We start from the raw sequence: 22497 nt of genomic DNA, 5'->3' as shown, positions 1-22497 counted from the left end.
AGTTTGTTAATAATCTAGATCACAGTGTTTGTGCAGGCATTGTTCTTTCAAAAATAACCTTCCTCACATCCTACTCTCTTGCTGTTGGTCCTGAAGTGGTTTGACCTGCGTTCTGCTGTGGCATTGATGTGCTGCCTCTGAAGCAAATCAAACACGGAGTCTCTGGCTGTGTCAGGCCGATCCCTCTCTTGACATGGGGCTTTATTGAAAAAGCTATAGCCCTTTATGGAGAGAGTGTCAATTTCAAGACAAAGTCAAGATGGCAGTTGCGCAGAATCCATATTTAATAGTGGCAAACGGAGCAAACACAATTGAGGAAAATCAATACTGGTTTCACGTCTGGTCATACATCACGTTTCTCTGAACTTCTGCTTACCTCTGTCCTTTTGTGTCCCTGAAAGAGGCTGTGGATCTCTTTGGATGAATTGTAAACAAAAACTGTAGTTCCGCTTCTCTTTTTGGTTTGTGGACAAAGAGCTATCTATAGTTTGCTTACACATAAACTAAATGGTTTTGAAATCATGGCAATAAATGTGTCATTGCACCGACAGAAAGAGAAAAGACCGATTTTTGTCTTGCTGGCTTTCCATGTTACACTCTGAGTTGATTAACCTAACAAAGCAAGTTGCTGTAATAATGATGCCCTGATGTGTATGTGCAGATCTTGTCCAGATTTAAGGGGTAACAAATCCTGAAAAGGGGATGAAACTGAAAGGGGAATTGCAACTGTAAGAAAATATAACAATACTTACTGCATATTACAATTTGTTTATTTAATGGAGTCCATTCAAGACTGGCCCAATATTGTCATGCTGATGATCGGGACAATCAGTGCAGTTTTAGATGAACATTTCCCTCACTTTCACCACTCGTGAATGAATGGACATTTTGAAACACATGTGCTTGTTACATTACCAGTGTGTAGAGTTTATATGGATTTTTTTCATGACTTTATAGTCACCTGAAACTGACAATGTTTTGTATTATGTACATAGGGAAAGCTTCCTCATTCACAGACGGCCATGTTGGACCAACCGATGGCTATAGAGAGGATATATCTCTATTGGTTCTCCATCGGGTTGAAAATAATGCTGTCATTTCTGCTTTATTCCTAACCACTTATTGTTAACAAAGTATTTAGCCCATTTGAGGTCAGGATGGTAAAGTCAGGGGTTTCCTGGTCATCAGCAGGCAGCTTGGCTACCAGATGGGCCTTGGGCTCTGTCAGCCATAGCGCAGAGCAAGGGTGAAGGATGGCCGGGAAAGGGTGGTGGGGGGAAAACACATGATGACTTGTCAAGTTCTGTCACCTGTCTTTGTCTGTCTTTTTTGTCCTCCCTGACCCAAGCCCTCCCACTCAACTACCCCCCTCCCCCCCCCCCCCCCCCCCCCCCCCCCGCTCTGCTTCAGAACCCCACAGGTAGCATGCAGTGTTTGGTGATGAAAGGCCTCAGTAATGGATCTTTTCTGTATCCAAGCCCAACTAAACTGGTGTGACAGCTCTCCCCTCTCTCCAGACCGGGCTTTATATTGTCTCTGTCTGGAAGTGAATACATTTCAAGTGGATGAATTCCATTACAGACGTGTGTGTGTGTGTGTGTGTGTGTGTGTGTGTGTGTGTGTGTGTGTGTGTGTGTGTGTGTGTGTGTGTGTGTGTGTGTGTGTGTGTGTGTGTGTGTGTGTGTGTGTGTGTGTGTGTGTGTGTGTGTGTGTGTGTGTGTGTGTGTGTGTGTGTGTGTGTGTGTGTGTGTGTGTGTGTGTGTGTGTGTGTGTGTGTGTGTGTGTGTTCTCAGACATGCACCTTTGTAAACTAGGCATGGATTAGGCTACATTTACAGGTGGTCTGCAAAATGTGTGCATGCCGTCTTTCTTTAACGTTGACCCCAAACAAGAAGTGCGGCAATGGCAAATGTTGTATGAGACAGATGAGAAATTGTCTCTGTCAGAATTCACTTAAAAGGCAAAAGCTTTCACCATAACAACCTCTGCACTGCTTTCCTTCACATAAATGCTGATAGAGACGACTTGTAGTGATGGTCTTCATGTCTATTTTCTGGGACCTTATGTTGAGATTCAAGCAGGAGAAAACCATTCCAATGCCAGCAGGGAGATGATTGACATGGGAGCCTTCCTAGTAATGTATAAAAATGTGCTTCTGATCGCTGTTCACCCATGCAGTGGAGCATGCTGGAAAATACCGAGCCCGCCACGAGCTCCATGGTCCCCCGTCGCCGGGCAATGTGTCCCCCCACCAACCCCAACGCTCAATCTGGTGTACAGGTGCCCACCCCCCCGGTCTATCTTCTACCCCCTCCTTCTCGCCTTGGCACACACACTCTGGTATGCACCGAAATTCAATCAGATGCTTAATTACATCTTAACATCGGTTCCTACCAGCTGGCTTTATTCCCCTGTTTCTGATTAAAGGGATTAGAAAAATGAAATTCAACAGTGGATTTGCATACTGCTCTAAAAGGGGACTGGCATGTCTCTGCGGCTGTCTGGCCACTCTTCCTCCCTGTAGTCCATCAAATAAGGAAGGATATACACAAGCATGTTCCTGCCTCCAATTCCACACAGCAGGTAGAACCAATTATGAAAGATAGGAGTTCACTCATGTCCCCTCTTCCCGTCTTTTCCTGAATACTATGATACACTCTGACATGGGTGCATGGATCATATCAACAAGCAGCATAAAAGTGATACAGGAATGTGTGTCTGTATATTTTTCATTGCATATTCCATGGATATTAAGGGAAAAAAGCTATTCTGTTGCTCATATCTGCCTGATGAATGGCATATAGAGAAACCGGGTGGCTTTAGGCTTTTTCTAATGGGGCCAAGTAGGCCCGCTATCCAAGCTGTGCAAAGAAAATGGGCCCATTAATCACAAAGCCACCACCATCATCTCCATATGATTATTCTCTTCATGTGTTGGCTAACTCCAAGCTGCACAGGAATTATTCTGACATCCTATGCTATCTTATCTATACTTTTATTTATTTTTACCTCAAAATAACTTAAAGGCTTGCTTTTCAACTTAATCCGCTGTCTGTAGCTGAACTAAACCTATCCTGAGAGGAGATCTAGTTACGCATTCACTGTTTATATCATGCAATTAAAAAGTGATTCTGTTGGAAGTTTGTATTAAAGGGATTAAAGGCTTATGGTGTGTCAATTCACAGAGAGAGAGAAAGAGGAAGACAGTGTAAAGGAGAGGGGAAATAAAACCGATAGAGGGTCCAAAGGGAGAGGAGAGAGACACAATGTGATCATTATGTCAGCATATTTAGCTATGCTTGTGTGTTTACTTCGACCAATTAGTGAACGCTTACCCAATGCAGCAATCTTGGCATCAATGTGGGAACAAACCGGATCAATCATTAACATGTTGCTTTTGACGAAGGACACTGTAATTAGTCCCAATGAAACATCATAAGGAGGACGTGCTTAAGGAAAGCACAGCATGAGGCAGAGCGAGAGGAGGCTGTGGCTCCCTAACATCATGGCACTCTACTGCCCTCTTTTGGAACTGGAGAGAATATATATCACTACATACACCTAACACTCCAGGTTTTTACTCTAGGTTGGCACTGGAATGTGTTAAAGACTTATACATGCATTAATTATTTGCAGAAAATCAAATAAATAATTATTATTTATCCTTTTTGATTCAGTTTATTTCAATTCCAACCTTGATTCGTTCTAATTTTCGCCTAACCTATGCTCCTTTACTTTGTCGATTATAAATAAAACATTGGTTTCCAAGAGGTTTGAATGAATTGTAATCGAGAGTAGGTTCTGAATGAGTTAAGAGACACGCTCACATGATGAATATAACCAGCCAGTGAGTCTATGATCCCGTTTAAAGCTTTGTATTACTTGCTGTTAGACAGTGCCACCTCCTGGCCACATAATGTACATACACACATCCTTCCTTGTATTCCCTGTCTCAGACAATAGAAGGTGCTAAAGTTTGATTTACAATTAAATGTAGCTTCAATATTTGTATGTTATGCACGAGTGAGTTCCCATGCAATTGTATGATTTAAATGTTTTATGTGGACAACTTTTGCAGCCCTTCAGAGAGTTTTTCCAGCATATACAATATTTGAGTTGCAGCACAAAAGACAGTGAGATGCAGTTTTATTGGAAGTGTCCCTCTGAGCAACACAACATCTAATAGGAAAGACACACGCACAAACTCACAAGATGGTGTTTATGTGCAAATGTGCTGCAGGTGCATTTACTTATACACACAAACCGATATCTTCTGCTGAGGTTTTAAAAATTCAAGTAAATTTAAGACCAAACATAAATAAAAGTATCATAAAAGAGAAAGCACCTCTCCTGGTCTCCTTAAACAAAATGACCCTCAGACTGGCTGTATGTCCAAAGATGTCCACAACTAGCAGAATACACACCGTATATAAAAGCAAACTTTATTAGATTTATTGAGCTAACTCTTGATTCAGACTTGTAAACTGTGCTCAGCTCAGTGTCGAATGCGATGTCCTTTAGATAACTACAAATCAGTCCTCTGCTGTCAGTGGTTACTCAGTGTGATTGTGTGTCTCTCATGCCCCTCTCCTCCACATAATCAGCTAAAGAAAGGGCTCGTCCTTGAATCCCTTAGAGGAAAGAGGCTTGTGTACATGCATATGATCTGTAAATAATTTATTCAAATCAATCCGTGGTGTAAATGATCTTGTAGGTAGAGAGCGCCTTATTTACAGATCTAATCTAAAAGGGTCTAATTCAGGACCCAGCTGCACGTGTCACCCCCACACCTAAACCCTGATCTGCCCCCCCAGCTTCCCTTACCCCCCCCCAGAGTGGAGGAGGAAGCTGATAAGGTGTCTCGTCGTTTTAATATTGACTGAATCCAACACTGCCTCCTGCTGGTTGATGATTATATTACAGCAGCTGACCTCAACAGCACCCTCCTTACATCTGCTGCTTATTTGGCTGCTCTTTTGAAGATTGTATGCCTATGCTCTAACACCTTTTATACGACACCAGATGGTTCACCTGGTTCTGATCACACACTCTGGTGAACACAAACTGCAGCAGGAGGCTCTTTAGAGGCATATTGAATCAGAGGCGCCAAGCATTAAAAGATGCAGATCCACAGTTATGACACTCCCATAATCACGAAAGAGGCACATTTACACTGAGGGTAATGTGATTATCACCTATGTATTTGGGAGAGAGCCAGCACCAGTGTGTCTGGGTTCAGATGTTCCCAAGGACTTACTGTGGACTGTGCAAAAGACTCAACACAGTTTGAAGTGCAGGGGGCTTAAAGTGCAAACTGAGTAAAGGGGGTCTTCAGTACACTGATAACCTGCACACATCATTTACAACTAAAGTGCTCTTGGCAGATCTTTTGTGTGAGCAAAGCCACCATGTTGAAAGAGGATGAGCAAATGTGCCCTTGCTGTGAATGTGAATCTGTGTGAGTACAGGAGAAAGAGGGATGGATTAATTTGTACTGGCATGATGCAAACATGGTTATCTATTCTGAGTTGCTTCAGATACTTGAAATACTTTATGTTCTATGTTTACCACAAGTGTAGTAGTTCAGGGTTTAGTTTAGTTTAGCTACAGTAAGACATGTCCTCTTTTATGCTGCATTTTACGAGGGCTTAAAATATGAATATAATATCCTATTTAAGTTTTTTTTTTTATACAAACTTGAATATCTTTTTCGAATACTTTCAGGAACTTAAGTTATGTTCCATAGTATTTCTGTAGGCATGTATAGTATAGCTCCAGTACAAAAGGGAAAGATGATAATATTATGTTAGCTTTAGTTACTAAAATGTGTCTTTTCTTTTATGGAGACTGTTTACATACTATCACTATTTTATCTACTTTTTCACCATATTCTACAATTGGATAAATGAACTTAAACTTTTTCATTTTGAACATGAGTTGTGTTAGATAAAATTCATGTAGATGTGTATAGAGAAGATCCAAACAGAGAGTTAGCTTGTAAATGTGGGAGAAATTAGGACTATGTATTTAGTTAAGGGAAAAAAGAGACAAACATGAAGCACTTACTGAGAAGGAGTAGGTGTGATAGAGAAGCAGAGAGAGATGTATTGCTGAGTATTCAGGAGTGGTTACGGTCCAGATGGCCCTGCAGCAACAGCAGCTGTAAATCACAGTGTGTTGTGCGATCTGGACGATAGTGCTGCGGGCTGGAATCTCACTGCAAGGTGAGACCGCTGACGACAGCCATTACAGGGAATGAAACCAGAGGGTGGGGGGGCAAATGACATTAGCCCTGTTTGTCTCTATGAAGCAGCAGATGCTAGCATTAATGCAGCAGTTACATCTTATGAATATGTACCACTCTGCTGTATTCTACCTTTCTCTTGAATGTCAATGTTAGGATAAATCATAATGCTCCATTAAATCAGAATGTTAAAAACTGTAGATTTGAATTTTAAACAAGTCCAAAGTTGAAGCTGTACTCACATACAACATCCATAAACCTTATAGAGATATTCAATTATGGTACGACAAATAGCACATATTTTTTGGGAGGGAACATGGCGAGTATGTCAATGATCATACAAAAAGACACATTTCTAAATAAAGGCATTTTCTTGCAAATGTGTAGCTTCAGTAAATGTGTGTGAGGTGTTTATTCCCCTCTATGTCTTTGTAAGTGATCCCGTGTGTTTTCTCCGCACACATTAACCTTCAGCCAGGTTCTTCCCGTGACTTCTCATTGATTGGAGAGTGGCGATGGAGGGGGTGGCTATATTTGTGTGTATTGGAGAAGATAGATCGGGGCTGGAGGTGTGGGTGGGACAGCGGTGTTGATTGAGAGGACCATCGTAACCTGGCCATGCATGGAATGCTGGGTGTGGTCCTGTTTATCGTCCTCCATACATGCTGAACATAACTCATACAGGAACAGCAGGGGCTCTAGCAGCAGATGCATAGATATGTGCCTCCCACTTACAGTACTGTATGACTGCACTCCTCTTTCAAAGATCATGCTCACACTAGATACCGGATACTCAGATCCTGGGCTCAACTGTATTTACAACCTGTAGATTAGATGTCACTGAGCTGTGTATCATGCAGTAATTCTTAGCCCGGGTTCCCCCCCCGATCTCTATGTGGATAGATCCTGATTCCTCCTTGCCTTCTGGAGGTCGAGACAGTAATGAAGTATGAATCGCTTGAAACTCTGGTATGCTGGTTGAAAACAAAATCTGTCATCACACTGTTTCACTGTAGAGCCAAAGTCCCCATGGCTAATTTATGCTCCATCTGTCTATTCCCTCGAAACACTAGCATATCATTTAAATTACAATGAAATGCATTAAAATAAAACGTCAAGTTATTTATTTAAAAAGTTTAATCAGCACAAATTAAGATTTTGATTTAATACACTTTCAAAGTGCACTATCTATTTTAGACTCTGGTTGCGCCCAGGCAAGAAAGCCCATTTTTACATAACAGATAATGTTCAGTAAGCAGGTCATCATTGCAAAATGAACCCAGACAGGGTGAGCAGGGTGAGCTTGTGACACAAAATATTAATTTGAAATGATTTTATTGAATTAAAAGTATATACATTGTCCAGGTTTTGCCTATCCCGAAGGCGCATCCCTGGAAAAGTGAAATGTCATGTCACTGTGACAGTACAGTTTGTACTATAATTTGCTTCCACAAGCTCAATACCACCTACAAATCACTTTGCACAGATATGTTGGATTTTATTACACTGTTCGAAAATGTGGGTGCAACTGTCATTAAGGATTAGTTAACATTTAAAAATGTATGTTTTATTTGCTCTCTTCTGTCTTTGAAATATGGAGCATCATATCTAGCTACTTTAGCTTAGCAACTGGAAAAGGGTAAACAACATGCCTAGCTCTGTCTAATGTAACTACATCTAACTCTAAAGCTAAGTTATTAGCACATTATGTCACATTTGTTATTTATTTCGGCCTGTTTCAAGTCTATTTGCTAAGCTAACTGTCCGCCGGCTTTATTGTACAGATATGAGAGGTGAATCAATCTTCTCATCAAAGTTACAACAAGAAAGAGAATACGTTTATTTTCCAAAATATAAAAATATTCCCTTAAGTATACCAATATACTGTAGGACCATACTCTCTTGTTGTCTTAATAATGCATAGAAGCCAAAATGTTGGGATAAAAAATCAAGTATGTTTGCTGAGGGCTGCCAACACTCACGCATTGAGCGTGAGAGTCGCGCAATTAGCCCATATCTCACGCACTCACGCCACTCATGCCTTTCCTCATGCTAAGTTTTCGTCCAAAATAAATGTATATAAATATAAAAATAAAGTGAAGGAACAGCAAACCGAACGGTCTACGAAATGAGACGGTCTTCTGGCTTAGTTCAGTAAAGTTGGAACGACATTGGGAGATTCTGATTTCACGGATCAATAACTCATGAACAAAACGTTGTTCAGACACAAATGACGTCTCCTAAGTACCGTGGTAAGGTTGACAACGAACTACAATCAAATTTTTATTAAAAAAAAGCCAATAAGCGCCTTCCTCCGAGCGTTGGTCTCTATCTGCAGCCGGAGAAGAAACGAGTGCTCAGGGACCGTCTGCAAAGTGCAACTCTAAAAAAAGAGAATACTGTAGGGCAGGTAAGAAGGAGTCGGAGGCGGAGTATTCAAGATGGATTTCCACTTTTTATTTTCCATCAAGCAAAAGTGATATCAGACATGTACTCAGTGATGAGAGTCAAGTTAGAGTGCGTTGCTAGCTCTAGCTTGGCAACCTATATCTCCGGTGTTCCACTAAACAAGGTCCGTGTAGGAACTGCGACCCAAAAGTGAACTATGGTTAACTAGAGTCACCACACAAGCCCCCCCAGAATTCACAGATAAACAAAGTCCGTGCGGCGGGGAGGAACAACACGCCGACCCCCTCTACTCCTGAGTATGGGGGCAGGCAAAACAACTCCTGAACGTGCGGTTCCCGGCAAAGTGAGAACCGGGACCACAGGACTCGAACCTGTAGCGGGAATCGAAGACGGGGGTCGACCCCGTCGTGGTGGACGGGCCAACACCACCGGCGGCTCCAAGTCCAAATGAGCAGCCTTCACCCGGTCCACCGAGACGGTCTCCACCTTGCCACCCATTTCGACCACCAGGTGCTTGTCCCCCTGCTCCAAAACCCGGAAAGGCCCATCGTAAGGGGGCTGTAGGGGGCCCCTGTGCACGTCGTGGCGGATGAAAACCTGCCCAGCTGAGCGTAGCGCCGTGCTGAGAAGTCGGAACCGGAACGAAATCCTCCGCCGCATCTTGCAGGAAAACCCGTTGAGCCGTAGGAGACCAAGGAACTGCTGCCTTGGGTAGGAATTCCCCTGGGACTCTCAGGGGTTGACCGTAAACCATCTCCGCCTTGGAGCACTGCAGATCCTCCTTAGGCGCGGTCCTCAGGCCCAGCATCACCCAGGGCAGCTTGTCGACCGAGTTACCGTCCGTAAGGCCGGCCTTGAGCGCCGCCTTCATAGAGCGATGGAAGCGCTCGCAGAGGCCGTTAGCCTGGGGGTGGTAAGCGGTAGTCCTGTGCAGTTTGACCCCCAAACTGTCTGTAACCGAGCCCCAGAGCTCTGAAGTGAACTCTGAGCCCCTGTCCGAGGAAATGTCTGACGGGGTGCCAAAACGACACACCCACGTCGCGACAAAAGCCCTAGCCACGTCAGCGGCTGAAGTCGACACAAGAGGAACCGCCTCCGGCCAACGGGTCGTCCTATCCACCATGGTGAGAAGGTAGGAAAAACCCTGAGAGGAGGGCAACGGACCTACAAGGTCGATGTTAACATGATCAAATCTCCTCTCTGGCACTAGGAACCGTTCCAAAGGGGCCTTCGTGTGGCGGTGCACTTTAGCGCGTTGGCAAGCCACGCACCCCCCGGCCCAAGCTCTTACATCGTTTTTCAGCCCACGCCAGACAAACTTTGCGGCCACCAAGCGCACCGAAGGTTTAACGCCAGGGTGAGACAAGCCGTGCACCGCCTCGAAAACAGGACGCCTCCAGTTGGCGGGGACGACCGGTCGTGACAGGCCCCTAGAGACGTCGCACAGAAGGGTGATGCCCGCGTCGCCGAACAACAAGTCCTCTAGGCGCAGCCCAGCGCTCTCCGTTTTCAGACTCTGGACGCCGGAGTCGGTGACCTGGTCCGCCGCCATACGAGCATTATCCAGGCCCAGCTGGACGGCTCCGATGACGACCCTGGAGAGGCAATCGGCAACCAAGTTCGACTTGCCAGCCACGTGTTTAATGTCTGTGGTAAACTCCGAAATGTAGGAGAGATGCCGCTGCTGACGTGCCGACCAAGGCTCCGCCACCTTTGACATGGCGAAGGTGAGCGGTTTGTGGTCTACAAACGCCGTGAACTTACGGCCTTCCAACAGAAAACGGAAGTGAGCTCCGTCCAGCCACTGTTCGTGCACCGCGCCGGCTGCATAGTCCGAAGCATCCGTAGTGATGGAAATGGGAGCCGTGGATGAAGGGTGTGCCAGCAAAGCCGCTTGAGCCAGTGCGGTTTTAACTTCAGTGAAAGCGACTTCCGCCTCTGATGTCCAGTCGATCGCCTGAACGGGGTTCTTGCCTTTCAGAGCTTCATACAATGGCCGCATGATGTGGGCGGCCCGGGGGATGAAACGGTGGTAGAAAGTCACCATCCCCAGGAACTCACGCAGTGACCGGGCTGTAAGGTGGCGAGGAAAATCCGCAACAGCCTCCACCTTCGCCGGCAGGGGTGTTGCACCGTCTTTGCTGACGCGGTGCCCGAGGAAATTAATGTCCGACACCCCGAACTGGCACTTTGGAGGGTTGATGATCAATCCATGTTCGCTGAGTCGCGTGAACAGGGCCCGGAGGTGAGACAGGTGCTCCTCCACTGAAACGCTTACGACGAAGATGTCGTCCAGGTACACGAACACGAACGGCAGGTCCCGCAGCACCGAATCCATCAGGCGCTGGAACGTCTGGGCGGCATTCTTGAGCCCAAAAGGCATCCGCAGGAACTCAAAGAGTCCAATAGGCGTTATTACTGCCGTTTTGGAAATGTCCCGGGGGTGCATGGGCACCTGGTGGTATCCACGCACCAGGTCCACCTTGGAGAAAACCTTCGTGCCGGCCAGATGCGCTGAAAAGTCCTGTATGTGCGGCACCGGGTAGCGGTCAGGTGTAGTGGCATCGTTGAGTCGGCGGTAATCCCCGCACGGGCAGAAACCGCCGTTCGGCTTGGGCACGACGTGCAGAGGAGAGGACGTTGGAGCGGCGGACGATGCCCAGGCGTTCCATGGTTGCGAATTCCGCCCTCGCTACGGCTAGCTTAGAAGGGTTCAACCGTCGGGCCCTGTCGTAGACTGGAGGCCCCTCGGTGGTGACGTGGTGCTCCACGCCATGTTTGGTGGTGAGCGCGGAGAAAGTGGGCGGCGACAGATCAGGAAACTCGGCCAAAAGTCTGAGAAAAATGTCCTCCCCCGACAGCGAGCCTGACAGCCCGTCGTACGCTGCGCTGCCGAGTGTGCACACGAGAGAAGAAAACGTGAAGGCATCCACTAAACGTTTATTTTTAATGTCCACCAACAGCCCATGACCACACAAAAAATCCGCCCCAAGAAGAGGAAAATAAATGTCCGCTGTTACAAACTCCCAGCTGAAACGCTGTCCACCGATCCACAAACACATAAGCCGTAATCCGTACGTGCGAATGGGCCCGCCGTTAGCCGTTGTTAGCCGTGGGCCGTGCCCGCCTCGAGTGATGTCTTCTCTTTACGCGGGAACCACACTCCGCTGCGCAACCGTGTCGCACAGAAACAGGTTCCCTGAAACACTGTCTTTTACGAAAAGGAGCCTGCCCGTGCCGCCGACACTCAGAGCCACTACTGAGCGTCTGCACCTCCGTTTCCCGGAGGCTTGTAGCTGCATGGAGCGATGCACCTCTTTGCCATCGTCCCGAAACGTGCATGGTAGAAGCACTCACCGGTATCCCTTCACCGACTCGGCGCCGCTGTGTCCGGCCTCCGCCATGCTTTCTTGCCCGCAGAAGGGCCGCTGTGCGCCACAGCCAACGCCTCCGCACCAGAATGTCGTGTAGCCAGGAAGAAACGGTCTGCTTCTCCGGCCAGCGCGTGGGGCTCCGTGATGGGTGTGTTGGCCAACGCTGTCTGGACCCGGGGAGGTAAGTGTTGAAGAAACATCTCAATGAACAAAATCTGGGTATCTTCCCCTCCTAGCAGGCTTAGCATCTTCTCCATCAACTGAGATGGCTTGCCATCTCCGAGGCCCTGAATGTCCATAATTTGGCGGGCTCTTTCTCTCGTCGATAAACCAAATGTCTTGAGGAGAAGAGCCTTGATAGCCTCGTATTTGCCGAGGCGTGGGGGTGCTGCGATGAAACCCACTAAGCTGGCTGAAGTAGAAACCCCCAGCGAAGCCACCAAGTGGTAATATCTCAGCTCATCGTCGTGGAGATGCTTGCAAGTGAAGTGAGCCTCCACGTGTGCAAACCATGCCTCCGCGGCATGCTCCCAAAACTCCGGCAGCTTAACGAAAACATCTCGTTCAGCCATGTTCAATTTTTTTTCGGAAACTATCTCGAAAAATGCAGGGTCACTAGTGTAGTGCCGGTAAGAAGGAGTCAGAGGCGGAGTATTCAAGATGGATCTCCACTCTTTATTTTCCATCAAGCAAAAGTGATATCAGACATGTACTCAGTGATGAGAGTCGAGTTAGAGTGCGTTGCTAGCTCTAGCTTGGCAACCTATATCTCCGGTGTTACACTAAACAAGGTCCGTTTAGGAACTGTGACCCAGAAGTGAATAATGGTTAACTAGAGTCACCACAATACAATAATATTCAATCACTATTATACAGCTTACTACTACCAAACTCACCACACACATTAATAGTCTCCTGTGTTTCATACTACAGCAAGGAGTTTGGAAGAATATGCTTTTGAATAATTTGGGGGAATATTTATAATGTAAAACCAAACTCACTATTTGCATTGTTGTTGTTAGCATCTGGTTAGCTTAACGGATATTAAAAGCTGTTTCTAAAACAAGGAGAGGGAGAGCTCTGTCCTGTCAGACTGAGAGAGATAACTACAGCTCAGTGAGGTAAGGGACTCTCTATTTAGATAGTTGACTTTAGTCTAGTTATCTCAGTGGGTCTCAAACGTTTTGGTAAACATTGATGAGAATAAATGAAAAACAGTTATGAAATACTATGACAGTAAAACAAGAATACAGTTTAAAAGGTGAGTGATTTGTAAAATATCCATAAAGAAAAAGAAAGTCTGTTTACAGTTCTGCTCCATATGGGTGTTGAGAGATGTATCCATAAATTCATTTTGCTCTCAAAATGCACCAGGTTGATGCATTTAACTTCAATATTTAAAAATCCCCCCCCCCCCCCCTTATAAAATAGCACTTTACCTCTGCTTACACCTATATGCCATTTTATATGCCGTGAGCTGATTATCGAGCCTTCATTGTAGGAGTCGCGGGTACACTGTGTATGTGCGTATTCTACTGTAGTGCCCGGTACATTCATGGGAAGCCCTAGTTTGTACATGTTCAATACATTTGTAAAACTGTACACATGAATGTTTCTTTTTTCGGTTCACCAAAAAAAAAATCTCACTCCAAGCTGAACTCGAATGTTGGCAGCCCTGACTGAAATAGATTAACAGCTATGATGCTGTACTATATTTTTGATATAGCATTATGAAAGAGGATTGAATACATATGCAAGATGTACTTATGTAAGAGGATAAAGTGCGGCAGGTACCACTGACCCGAGTATCACTGCTTGATGTTGGGATCAAGAAACATTCTCCCTTTGTGTCAAATCCTACAACAGAAGTTTTAAAATTGAAATATCTGACTACAAAGTAGTCTTTCTTCTCATGGCCCAGTTTTTTTGTCCTGCATGTGGGAGTTTCTGAGTGGCAGCAAGTGGGTGCCAGTCCCCTTTATCATGCTGTGCTCCAAGCTGTGTACCAGGGTCCAGTCCTCCGCCTGTTCATCCCTGCTGGGTGTCTTTGTGCCACCCATCACCCCTGCTGCTGCATCACGTTGGCCAGAATGTGAGCTCCCTCCTCACAAACAACATACTGACACAGGGGAGAGAGGACACGATTTTAAGAGAGGATCGCATTCTTCAAGGCAGAGTGGCTGAGCTCTGATTCTAAGATGCATGTTCATGTCACACAGTAATCTTTAATTAGATGTTCTCTCTGTCAGCTTTCCTTTTTATGAAAAAATGGTTACACTCGTTGATATTGTTAAATATGATGTTCACAGAAAACATGGGTAAGATAGGGATGCAACAAAAAGAAAGCCACCACCTTGACCAGGGTTTATAACATACAATGAGGCGTCAGTTATTGAATCATTTTAATGCACAAGGTCATACAGAGAATATCTAAACGATTTTTCTGTGTACGTGCGGGTTTCCTGAAGCTATTCAAGACCATTAGGCAGCAATTTCCAGCCAGAGCATGAAGCTCACTGTTGCGCCACTAAAACATGAGTTCAGGGAAGGATATAATATGAATACTAAGCATTTTGATACTTGTCTAACCATAAACATTTTATCAAGCTTATTCCTGGGGGTAATCATTTGATCTAAGGTTATGATCATTGCAAGGCTTGGCAGTTCTTTCAAGCTGGGCGCTGCAAGTCTGTAGCTGCACCTAACAGTTGTAGCTGTACACAAAGGGTGTGGTGTGAACGTGTTTTCACTCTCTGTTTATTGTTGCACTGGATATTGAGTATTTGGAGACTAAAGCCTACAATCCCAGTGCAGAGTATAAACCTGAGGCTCCTCTTTAACTGAAGGTTAAGGGGGTATGGGGTCTGGCAATGCTGTTGAGGAAGGAGGCATTAGAACTTTGTTAGATATTCTCAAAGGTTGCTTGCACAGGAAACCTTAAACCAAGATTTATGTTCCAAATTTTTACTTTCGTCCCCTCATGTCAGTTTTAGAGACACAATATGCTCAAGTCTCGTTGTGGGGCAGCTTATATGTATTGCTTTCCCCCATCAGCATATCAAATGCATAAAGATGAATGCCTTACAGGAGTATCTAGACTAGAGGATGACAAGATAAGGTAGAGTTGGAGCCTGTGTGGCATCATGACTGACAGGATGTGTGAATTAGCTAGCAACAGTATTCAATGAGACTCAATAGGAACACTTTGAATTGTAGTGTATTAAGACACTTTAGCATTTGTCAGCATTCAAAATGTGTGCAGTTCAGCTTGTATCTAATACAATGAAATGACAGTTTGTTAGTGACATCAGCATCACATGTTGTTGCTTGCTTCTCTTCTGTCTCAGTGAGTGAAACAAAACAAAAGGAGGAGACTTAAATCTCTAATACCTGTGAGTGTTTACGTAGTCATCTTTTATCAATGTATCCATTCTCTGTAACCGGACAAATAACGTCATTTGTTTGTTTTTGCTCAGCATTTTATCCACATGTGGCACACCCTTTGGTTCAGGCTAATCTTCTTCTCAGGCTGCATATGAACAAAGATACAATTCATCTTAAAACATACACATTAGGCTACCTGTCAACAGTCAGTAAAGGCTGCCTCTGTTGTAACTTGCCGCGTCATTTATTTTCGAAGGAAATACACTTTGCATTGTCCAAGTCTCTAAGCCGTTGGCATAAACTGTGACATTTTACAGGTAGAATTGTTGATTGGCGTCCTGAGGGGTTGAAGTGGCCGTCCTCACTGCAGTGGTAATTATTCCCGAGGCCTAATCATTAGAGAGCTGTTTTAATCAGACTTTCATCAGTGGCTAATGTAACATGATTAATTACACCTCCAGGGGCTTGGTCCTTAAGGGCCACTACATCAGGATTACATGACCATCAAACAGGGACACTTTTATAGGGCAATGTCCACACCATTCAACAAAATTGTTATTTATAAAAAGCATTATTCAAACAAGTCAGTATTCATAATGTATGCTTCCCTCCTCCTCAAACTGTCCTTGCACACTGTACATTCCCATTCATTTGGTTCGGATTGTGTTTATTTAGGGGCAGTTTACACTTGGTAATGGCATTTCACACAACGGTTATGAAGGTCATGTGAGAGACATGAGGGAGAGCAGAGGGAGGGGGTGATGCTGCAGCAGCCACCTCCAGTTTCCCACGTTAACCTGCACTCACCTGCCTCCTGACAGCCCGGCAGCGGGAGGAAATGGGCATTGTAACACTAAACCACTAAACCCAGACTTGCTGAGCTCGTTTCTTTACCAAAATAATCTCTATTGTGTGTGTGTGGTGTGATGTGTGTGCATCCTGTATGTGATTTTAAGACACCTTAATGAAATAAAAAAAGTACTGTTATTTGTGGAATAATTAAGGATCATTTTTGTCAACACTTTCATTGTAGCCAGCACTTTAAGTACCAATAAAGTATTTCTGATGGCGACATCCCAGTGCTCTTTGGATCCTTCAGTTGTAATTTGCTTATTCCATATTGTTAATAGCTCAATGGGAAGATTTTTTTTCTCAGAAAAACACTTCAAAGGCAAGTCTCCCAAAAATAATACAAGGATCTGAATGTTTTTTGCTTAATGTAAATTAGTGCAATTTATTTCGAGGTTGTTATTGATTAAACATTTTCATAATTACTGTACTGTAATTGCGGCCTAAAGTCTTTAATCTAACCGTTACTTTAATTTTTTACTTATTAGCATGCTATCTCTAAAGCAAGCAGATAATAAGTGCACAAATAATTCACAAAGATCCAATACAGGTAAATAAAATAGTATAAACAATGAAAAGTAATTCATCAGGTCTTACCCAGGGAACACACAGGGAAATTATTCACCTAAACAAGTGATGCCAATTTCAGCTAACCATTTGTTATTGTGGCTATCACATACATATCAAAGTGTAACTGTTTTGTAAAGCTGCTATCATCCATGCATCTTTTCTAAATGGTGTTGCAGGTATTAAGTTAAACGATGTACTGCCACGCAGCCAGTCTAACTGGTCTGCAGTACTTGTCTAAACAGATGCATGTTTGGCAGGTCGGGGGGTAGGGCATGCAGGTGGATCAGTTTCTCTTTTGTTGTTTTTTAAATCAGTGAAAGCCTTAGATTACAGTAAATCTGCTTAAGGAGCAACCCCCCACTAACACACACACACACACACACACACACACACACACACACACACACACACACACACACACACACACACACACACACACACACACACACACACACACACACACACACACACACACACACACACACACACACACACACACACACACACACACACACACGTGACATTGGTTGAGTCTCAGTCAGACTGTGTGGGTATTCATGATGAAAATACATTGATAAACAAGCATCATGGGCGTACAAAAGCGCAAGAGGCATTGCACTTGAGAAATTGGCACTCAAACCCCCCACGCTTGTCTCTCTCCTCCGTATCTCCCTCCCTCCCTCCCACCTTTGCTAGATGAACTCTCTCTCTCTCTCCTCCTCTCTCTCTCAGACGCTCTGTTGTCAAAGTCAAGGCTGCTCTGTAGTGAACTATCTCTGTGATTTATTCCTTATTTTCATATCAACACTGCCTCGTGAGATCTGAGACGAGTAGGTAGGTGGACGAGGAGAGAGGGGGAGGACGCACATGCATTCACACACACTCCTGGATACAGTCGCTCAGTCACTGCCTGGTGCAAGTGACAGGAGTTGGCTGCTTCTGGATCAGTGTTGTGTCACCGGTCCTCACTGTTACAACAAGTTCTGCTCTGCAATTTGCTTCTTCCTGTGCCATCTCTGCTCATGGGAGCTGTTAGTTCTGAGCTCAGGTTGGGGCTTTGACCAGGACTGCAATAAAGACATCCCTAATTCCAAGAGGCACTGAAAAACAGGAAGAGGAAGAGAGCAGAGCGAGGAAAAGGACCAGATCAATATTTCAGAGAGAGGCTCTACAACTCCAGGCTTACTTTGCCTGTCTACTAGTGCTGTTCTGTGACGCTATTTCCTTCAGAGGGATCATTCTTATCGCTCTCTAAGAAAAGGAGTGTGTGACCCCTCTGGGGCTTCAGTGTTTGGCCCCGGGCTAACGCTCCAAGGGAAGCCGAGCAGCTGGAAGAGGTTTTGTTGTTGTTTTGGATCTCTCCATACAGCTGTGTGAGATATGATCGAGTTTGGGATAGAACTCCCCATGGCCTTCGACTCTTTGCCGTAGCCCCAGTGAAAGCTTTGGACGCAGGCATGGCCGGCGGACAGATGCCCCTGCTGCTGCTGGTGCTGCTGGCGGAGGTGCTGAGTGGACTGTGTGTACCAGGGGACGGCTCAGGGAAGCACAAGGGAAGCTGGAGGTGGAAAGGTGACAGGAGCCGTGAGTAACTCCTCCTCCCTCTGCTGCAGTTTATCCACTTCCCTTCTCCTCTTCCTTTCCTTCTTACTCTTCGCATTTTTTCACTGACTGGGTCAAACCTGTTTTCTTGCTTTAACTTTTCTTTGACTTTTCTTTTCATTCCCTCGACTCTTAAAGTGAGATACATTGTGTGCTATTTCTAATTAGGCTGGTTGCTGTTTAAGTCTCAGCTCATTTTTCTGTGACAGGCACTTGTATGTGGGAGTGAAGTAAATTATCTATATGAGGCCAGCGACCTTTGCTTTCATTGCAAGCTTTACGATGTATCAATATGTACGTGAGTGCAATAGAGTCTCTGCTTTAGCCTTTGCTGTGAGTTGCAATTCACAGTTTATTATGTTTTCCCTGCACTCCTCTTTCTCCCAGCATCACTATAATATTCCTGCATGAATATCTCATAGGGTCTCATTCGTAGTCATTAATTGATCAGTGTTGAGTTGTAAAAAGCTACTCAGAGTGATGGGAATGCCTATTTCCTCAGAGTAACAGCAGAGTGGAGCGCTGAGTGAGTTCATTATATATGCTGACACGTGAGTGCATGGATGTTGGGTGGAGAGAGGATGTTCAAATGAGCAGAGAGCTGCGGTTGATTCAGGACATAGCCTCTGTCCCCAGGCTTTTGGCTTTAGGCTAATGGGATTGTTTGGCATGCCACCACTGCTTGTCGCTGAGTGATGAAGTGGGGAGTTTGTCCCTTTGTGTCCGTCCCCTCAGTGGAGGTTAAAGGGAGATCGCTATCTTGATACTGTTCCAAGATTAAATGACTTGAATGGGATGGAAGAGGCACTAAGTCAAGCTAGATCAGGGTGCTTTCCTTCCCAAGGAGACACAGCGGGCACAGGGTGGCATGAAAAGTGATATCTTTTACAGTGTTGGATGCCAATGACACTAGAAGTCTTGAGTTTAGGTTTATATTTAGCTACTTGAAGATACAATTTCTAATTCTGTAAAGGGGTCTCAAATGCCACATTTTGTAATCAGCTGACAGTTTGACACAACCAAGCTCAAAGATGAGTTCAGGCAACAGTGATACGGGAGGAATTGAAAAAATGTTGGTGCACTCTTTGCTGCGACGACAAAATCATCATCTTTAATTGAAAGAAATGTGTTTTCTAAAATGTTTTTCATATTTTAAAATATTCTATTTGCTCTGTGCTTGACGTGTTTTGAGTGTTTTGCCAATTCACAAGCAGGAAACTGCCGGCAGACTACAAGATAGTAGCGAGCTTGATCACTACTTTTCATACATTTACTGCATACTGCTTCAGCGTATCTCAGAGTTGTTCTATACCCTGACCCTAACCTTTTTCTGTCTTGTATCAGACTCTGCTCATGCATAGTACTTAACACAAAAGATGGTGTACATTCTCCCTGTCAATCAACTTTATTGATAACATATGCGTTTTTACAGCCCGAGTAATAAATTCATGGTGTGTTTAAGAGCTCTAAGTCGTTGCCATCATTTACCTGAACCAACAACTCCCTGTGGACCTGTAACAGAGACTCAAACTCACAACCATTAACATGCAGTTCACCTCAGTTATGATCCACAGGAAACACAGGTGTGCAGTGCTGCATTAGCTTAAAGCTCTGAATCCTAGAATACATTTCAAACATTGAATCCAACAATGGACTGGCAGACATTATCAATAGTATAAGGTATATTATTATTTATAATCAATATTTTAATATCAGTAATGGATCAAATGAATGCGTGTGTATATGAAGTAGGTTGGTTTTATGGCCTTGGTGTATTGGTTTGCTTTCCCCACTTTCATCAATGTTGTTTCTAAATGCTGCAGGCAGCTGTTTTCAGCTGTACAAATAGTGCATTGCAGAAAAGCCTTGGCACATGTCATGTCTATGAACTCAAACCCTGCTGTATGCATACAGTATATTTGACTAGGAACTTAATTATTTTTTTAAAGATGCTGCCTGGGTTGAAATCAAAATACAACACTAGATGGAGTCTGACACATACAAAACATTTAAAATGCATCTTATTTTTGCTATTTTTTATTATAATCTCACCTTGTAGAAACATACATTATCTTTAATAACTACCGAAATGTATAAATGTGTATGGGTTTATCTCACTTTTCTGCTATACACTAAATGTGGCACGCTGCAGTTTGCACACAAAAGTTCCATTTGGCAGCCCACAAATAATACAGTGATATGCATGAGGGCAGCTTGCTGATATAAGTGATAATGTCACCAGCTATTATTTGCTACCTGAGACTAAATCTCTTCTAAGACTTTGCAAGGCAGAGCTCTTCACTCTGACAGAGCAAGGTGTGCACTTTCCAAATGTATGTAGACAGACACGCACGCACGCACGCACACACACACACACACACACACACACACACACACACACACACACACACACACACACACACACACACACACACACACACACACACACACACACACACACACACACACACACACACACACACACACACACACACACACACACACACACACACACACACACACACAGTCCAATACGTGAACTCTCAGTAGGACTAATACATTGAGATTTTGGTGTATGCGTTTCCGTGTGTGTTTGTGCATGTGCGAGTGTGAGTATATAATAAATAAAATATCACATTTTCTATTTTTAGTGACAAGTTGTCGCTTTGATTCCACAAGGCTCAGATATGTCCTTCCCTGCAATACTTTCCTTTACGCCTGTAACTTTATTCCCTTTTTTTCTTTTTACATCTTCTCCTTCTGAGTTATTGCAACTATTTGCTGCTCAAAAGACTCCTCTGCGGTGGGTTGGTTGTGTTGCTGAAAGCAGAAGCAGACCTGGTTTTTAAAAAGACATCAATGTTTATAATTAATACAGTGTATTTACCCATATGCATGCGTAAAGATGAGCTTTGGTGCAAACTTGTGCTGTTTGCTGAGGTTTTGATTCTCCTCTGTGACATGGACTCATCCTTATGATGGATGATGAAGATTATAGGATTTGCAGCTGATTTACTCCCCACAAGATGCTAACAGAAAACATACGTGAATGGCTGCCTCTAAGAATTTGATCAAAGTATACACATATTTGTTGCAGATATACTAAGTAAAAAGGGCTCTTGTATATAATTTAAAGTGAATATTTATCTACTTAGTCCTATAAGAAACAGAAGTACCGATGAAGACGGATACTTTGAATGTACAACTATCGTTTACAACTTTACCCACACTACCATTGTAAATATAAAATGAAGCTAAAACCAGCAGGACATATGTTCCATGGGAGTTGCACATGCAGGGATATGAACTCATGTATCCAATAGATGGCAACAGTGACATACAGCCTGGTGGAGATAGAGTGAATGAATGAGTGCTAATGATCTGTGGACTGCATCATGTGGTTTAGGTCAGAGGCCAGGCAGTAACACCACACACACACACACACACACACACACACACACACACACACACGCACACGCACACGCACACGCCCAGCAGACCTTCTCAGGCATGTGAGACAGTTATTGCACGTGCCCGTTTGAGGCATGTATGATATCTCTTCCTCTTTTAAATCTAACATTTCCAAATATTTGATCTTAAGTCATTTAAAAAACTCATCATAAAATGATAATTCACACTCGCCCTGTTATTTACTGTGAGAGGTGTTAATAAGCACCAGAGGCCAGGAGTTGTCTTTATTTATTTTTTTCTGGGTTATTCCTTGCTTCTTTGAGTCCTTTGGGTCTGTATCTGAATATTTATCTTGCCCTTGTGCAAAAAAGTACTCCATGTACTCTTTCAGTAGATAGCAATAGAACAAATCTTTAAGTAGTATATTTGTTTAAGTTCACAGAATCTGGTAGTGCGTTATGTTTTGTGGTTACAACTGTGACTCAGTCTTTGGTAGTTTGTTGCATTCACCTAAACGTGAAGAAACTTCAAATGCGAGGATTTATGAGAAGAATTTAAACTTTTTAGCAGAGAGAAGTAAAAGAACAGGTGGACACTGTGATAAGACATGGTCCATAAATATGGGGCTGTGACATGCGTGGGCCGGAGTGAAAG

General features: G+C 44.0%; 1 protein-coding gene across 4 annotated transcripts in view; it reads left to right on the top strand.

Annotated features, from left to right (window-relative positions):
- Positions 1-22497, top strand: part of robo1 (roundabout, axon guidance receptor, homolog 1) — a 344541-nt gene that overhangs the window by 160906 nt on the left and 161138 nt on the right. Inside the window, exon 1 of one of the 4 annotated variants that reach the window (XM_079674653.1) lies at positions 17735-18414. The exons of 2 other annotated variants lie outside the window; for them this stretch is intronic. In XM_079674653.1, the coding sequence (XP_079530779.1) occupies positions 18288-18414 (127 nt within the window). In that variant the 5' untranslated portion in view covers positions 17735-18287. Of the gene's footprint in view, positions 1-17734; positions 18415-22497 lie in introns of those variants that run through there. One more of the 4 variants, XM_079674650.1, reaches the window with a different exon arrangement.

The sequence above is a fragment of the Notothenia rossii genome (assembly GCF_949606895.1).
Source record: "Notothenia rossii genome assembly, chromosome: 4".
In the NCBI taxonomy this organism is placed as follows: Eukaryota; Metazoa; Chordata; class Actinopteri; order Perciformes; family Nototheniidae; genus Notothenia; species Notothenia rossii.
This window is presented reverse-complemented; position numbering and strand designations above follow the sequence as displayed.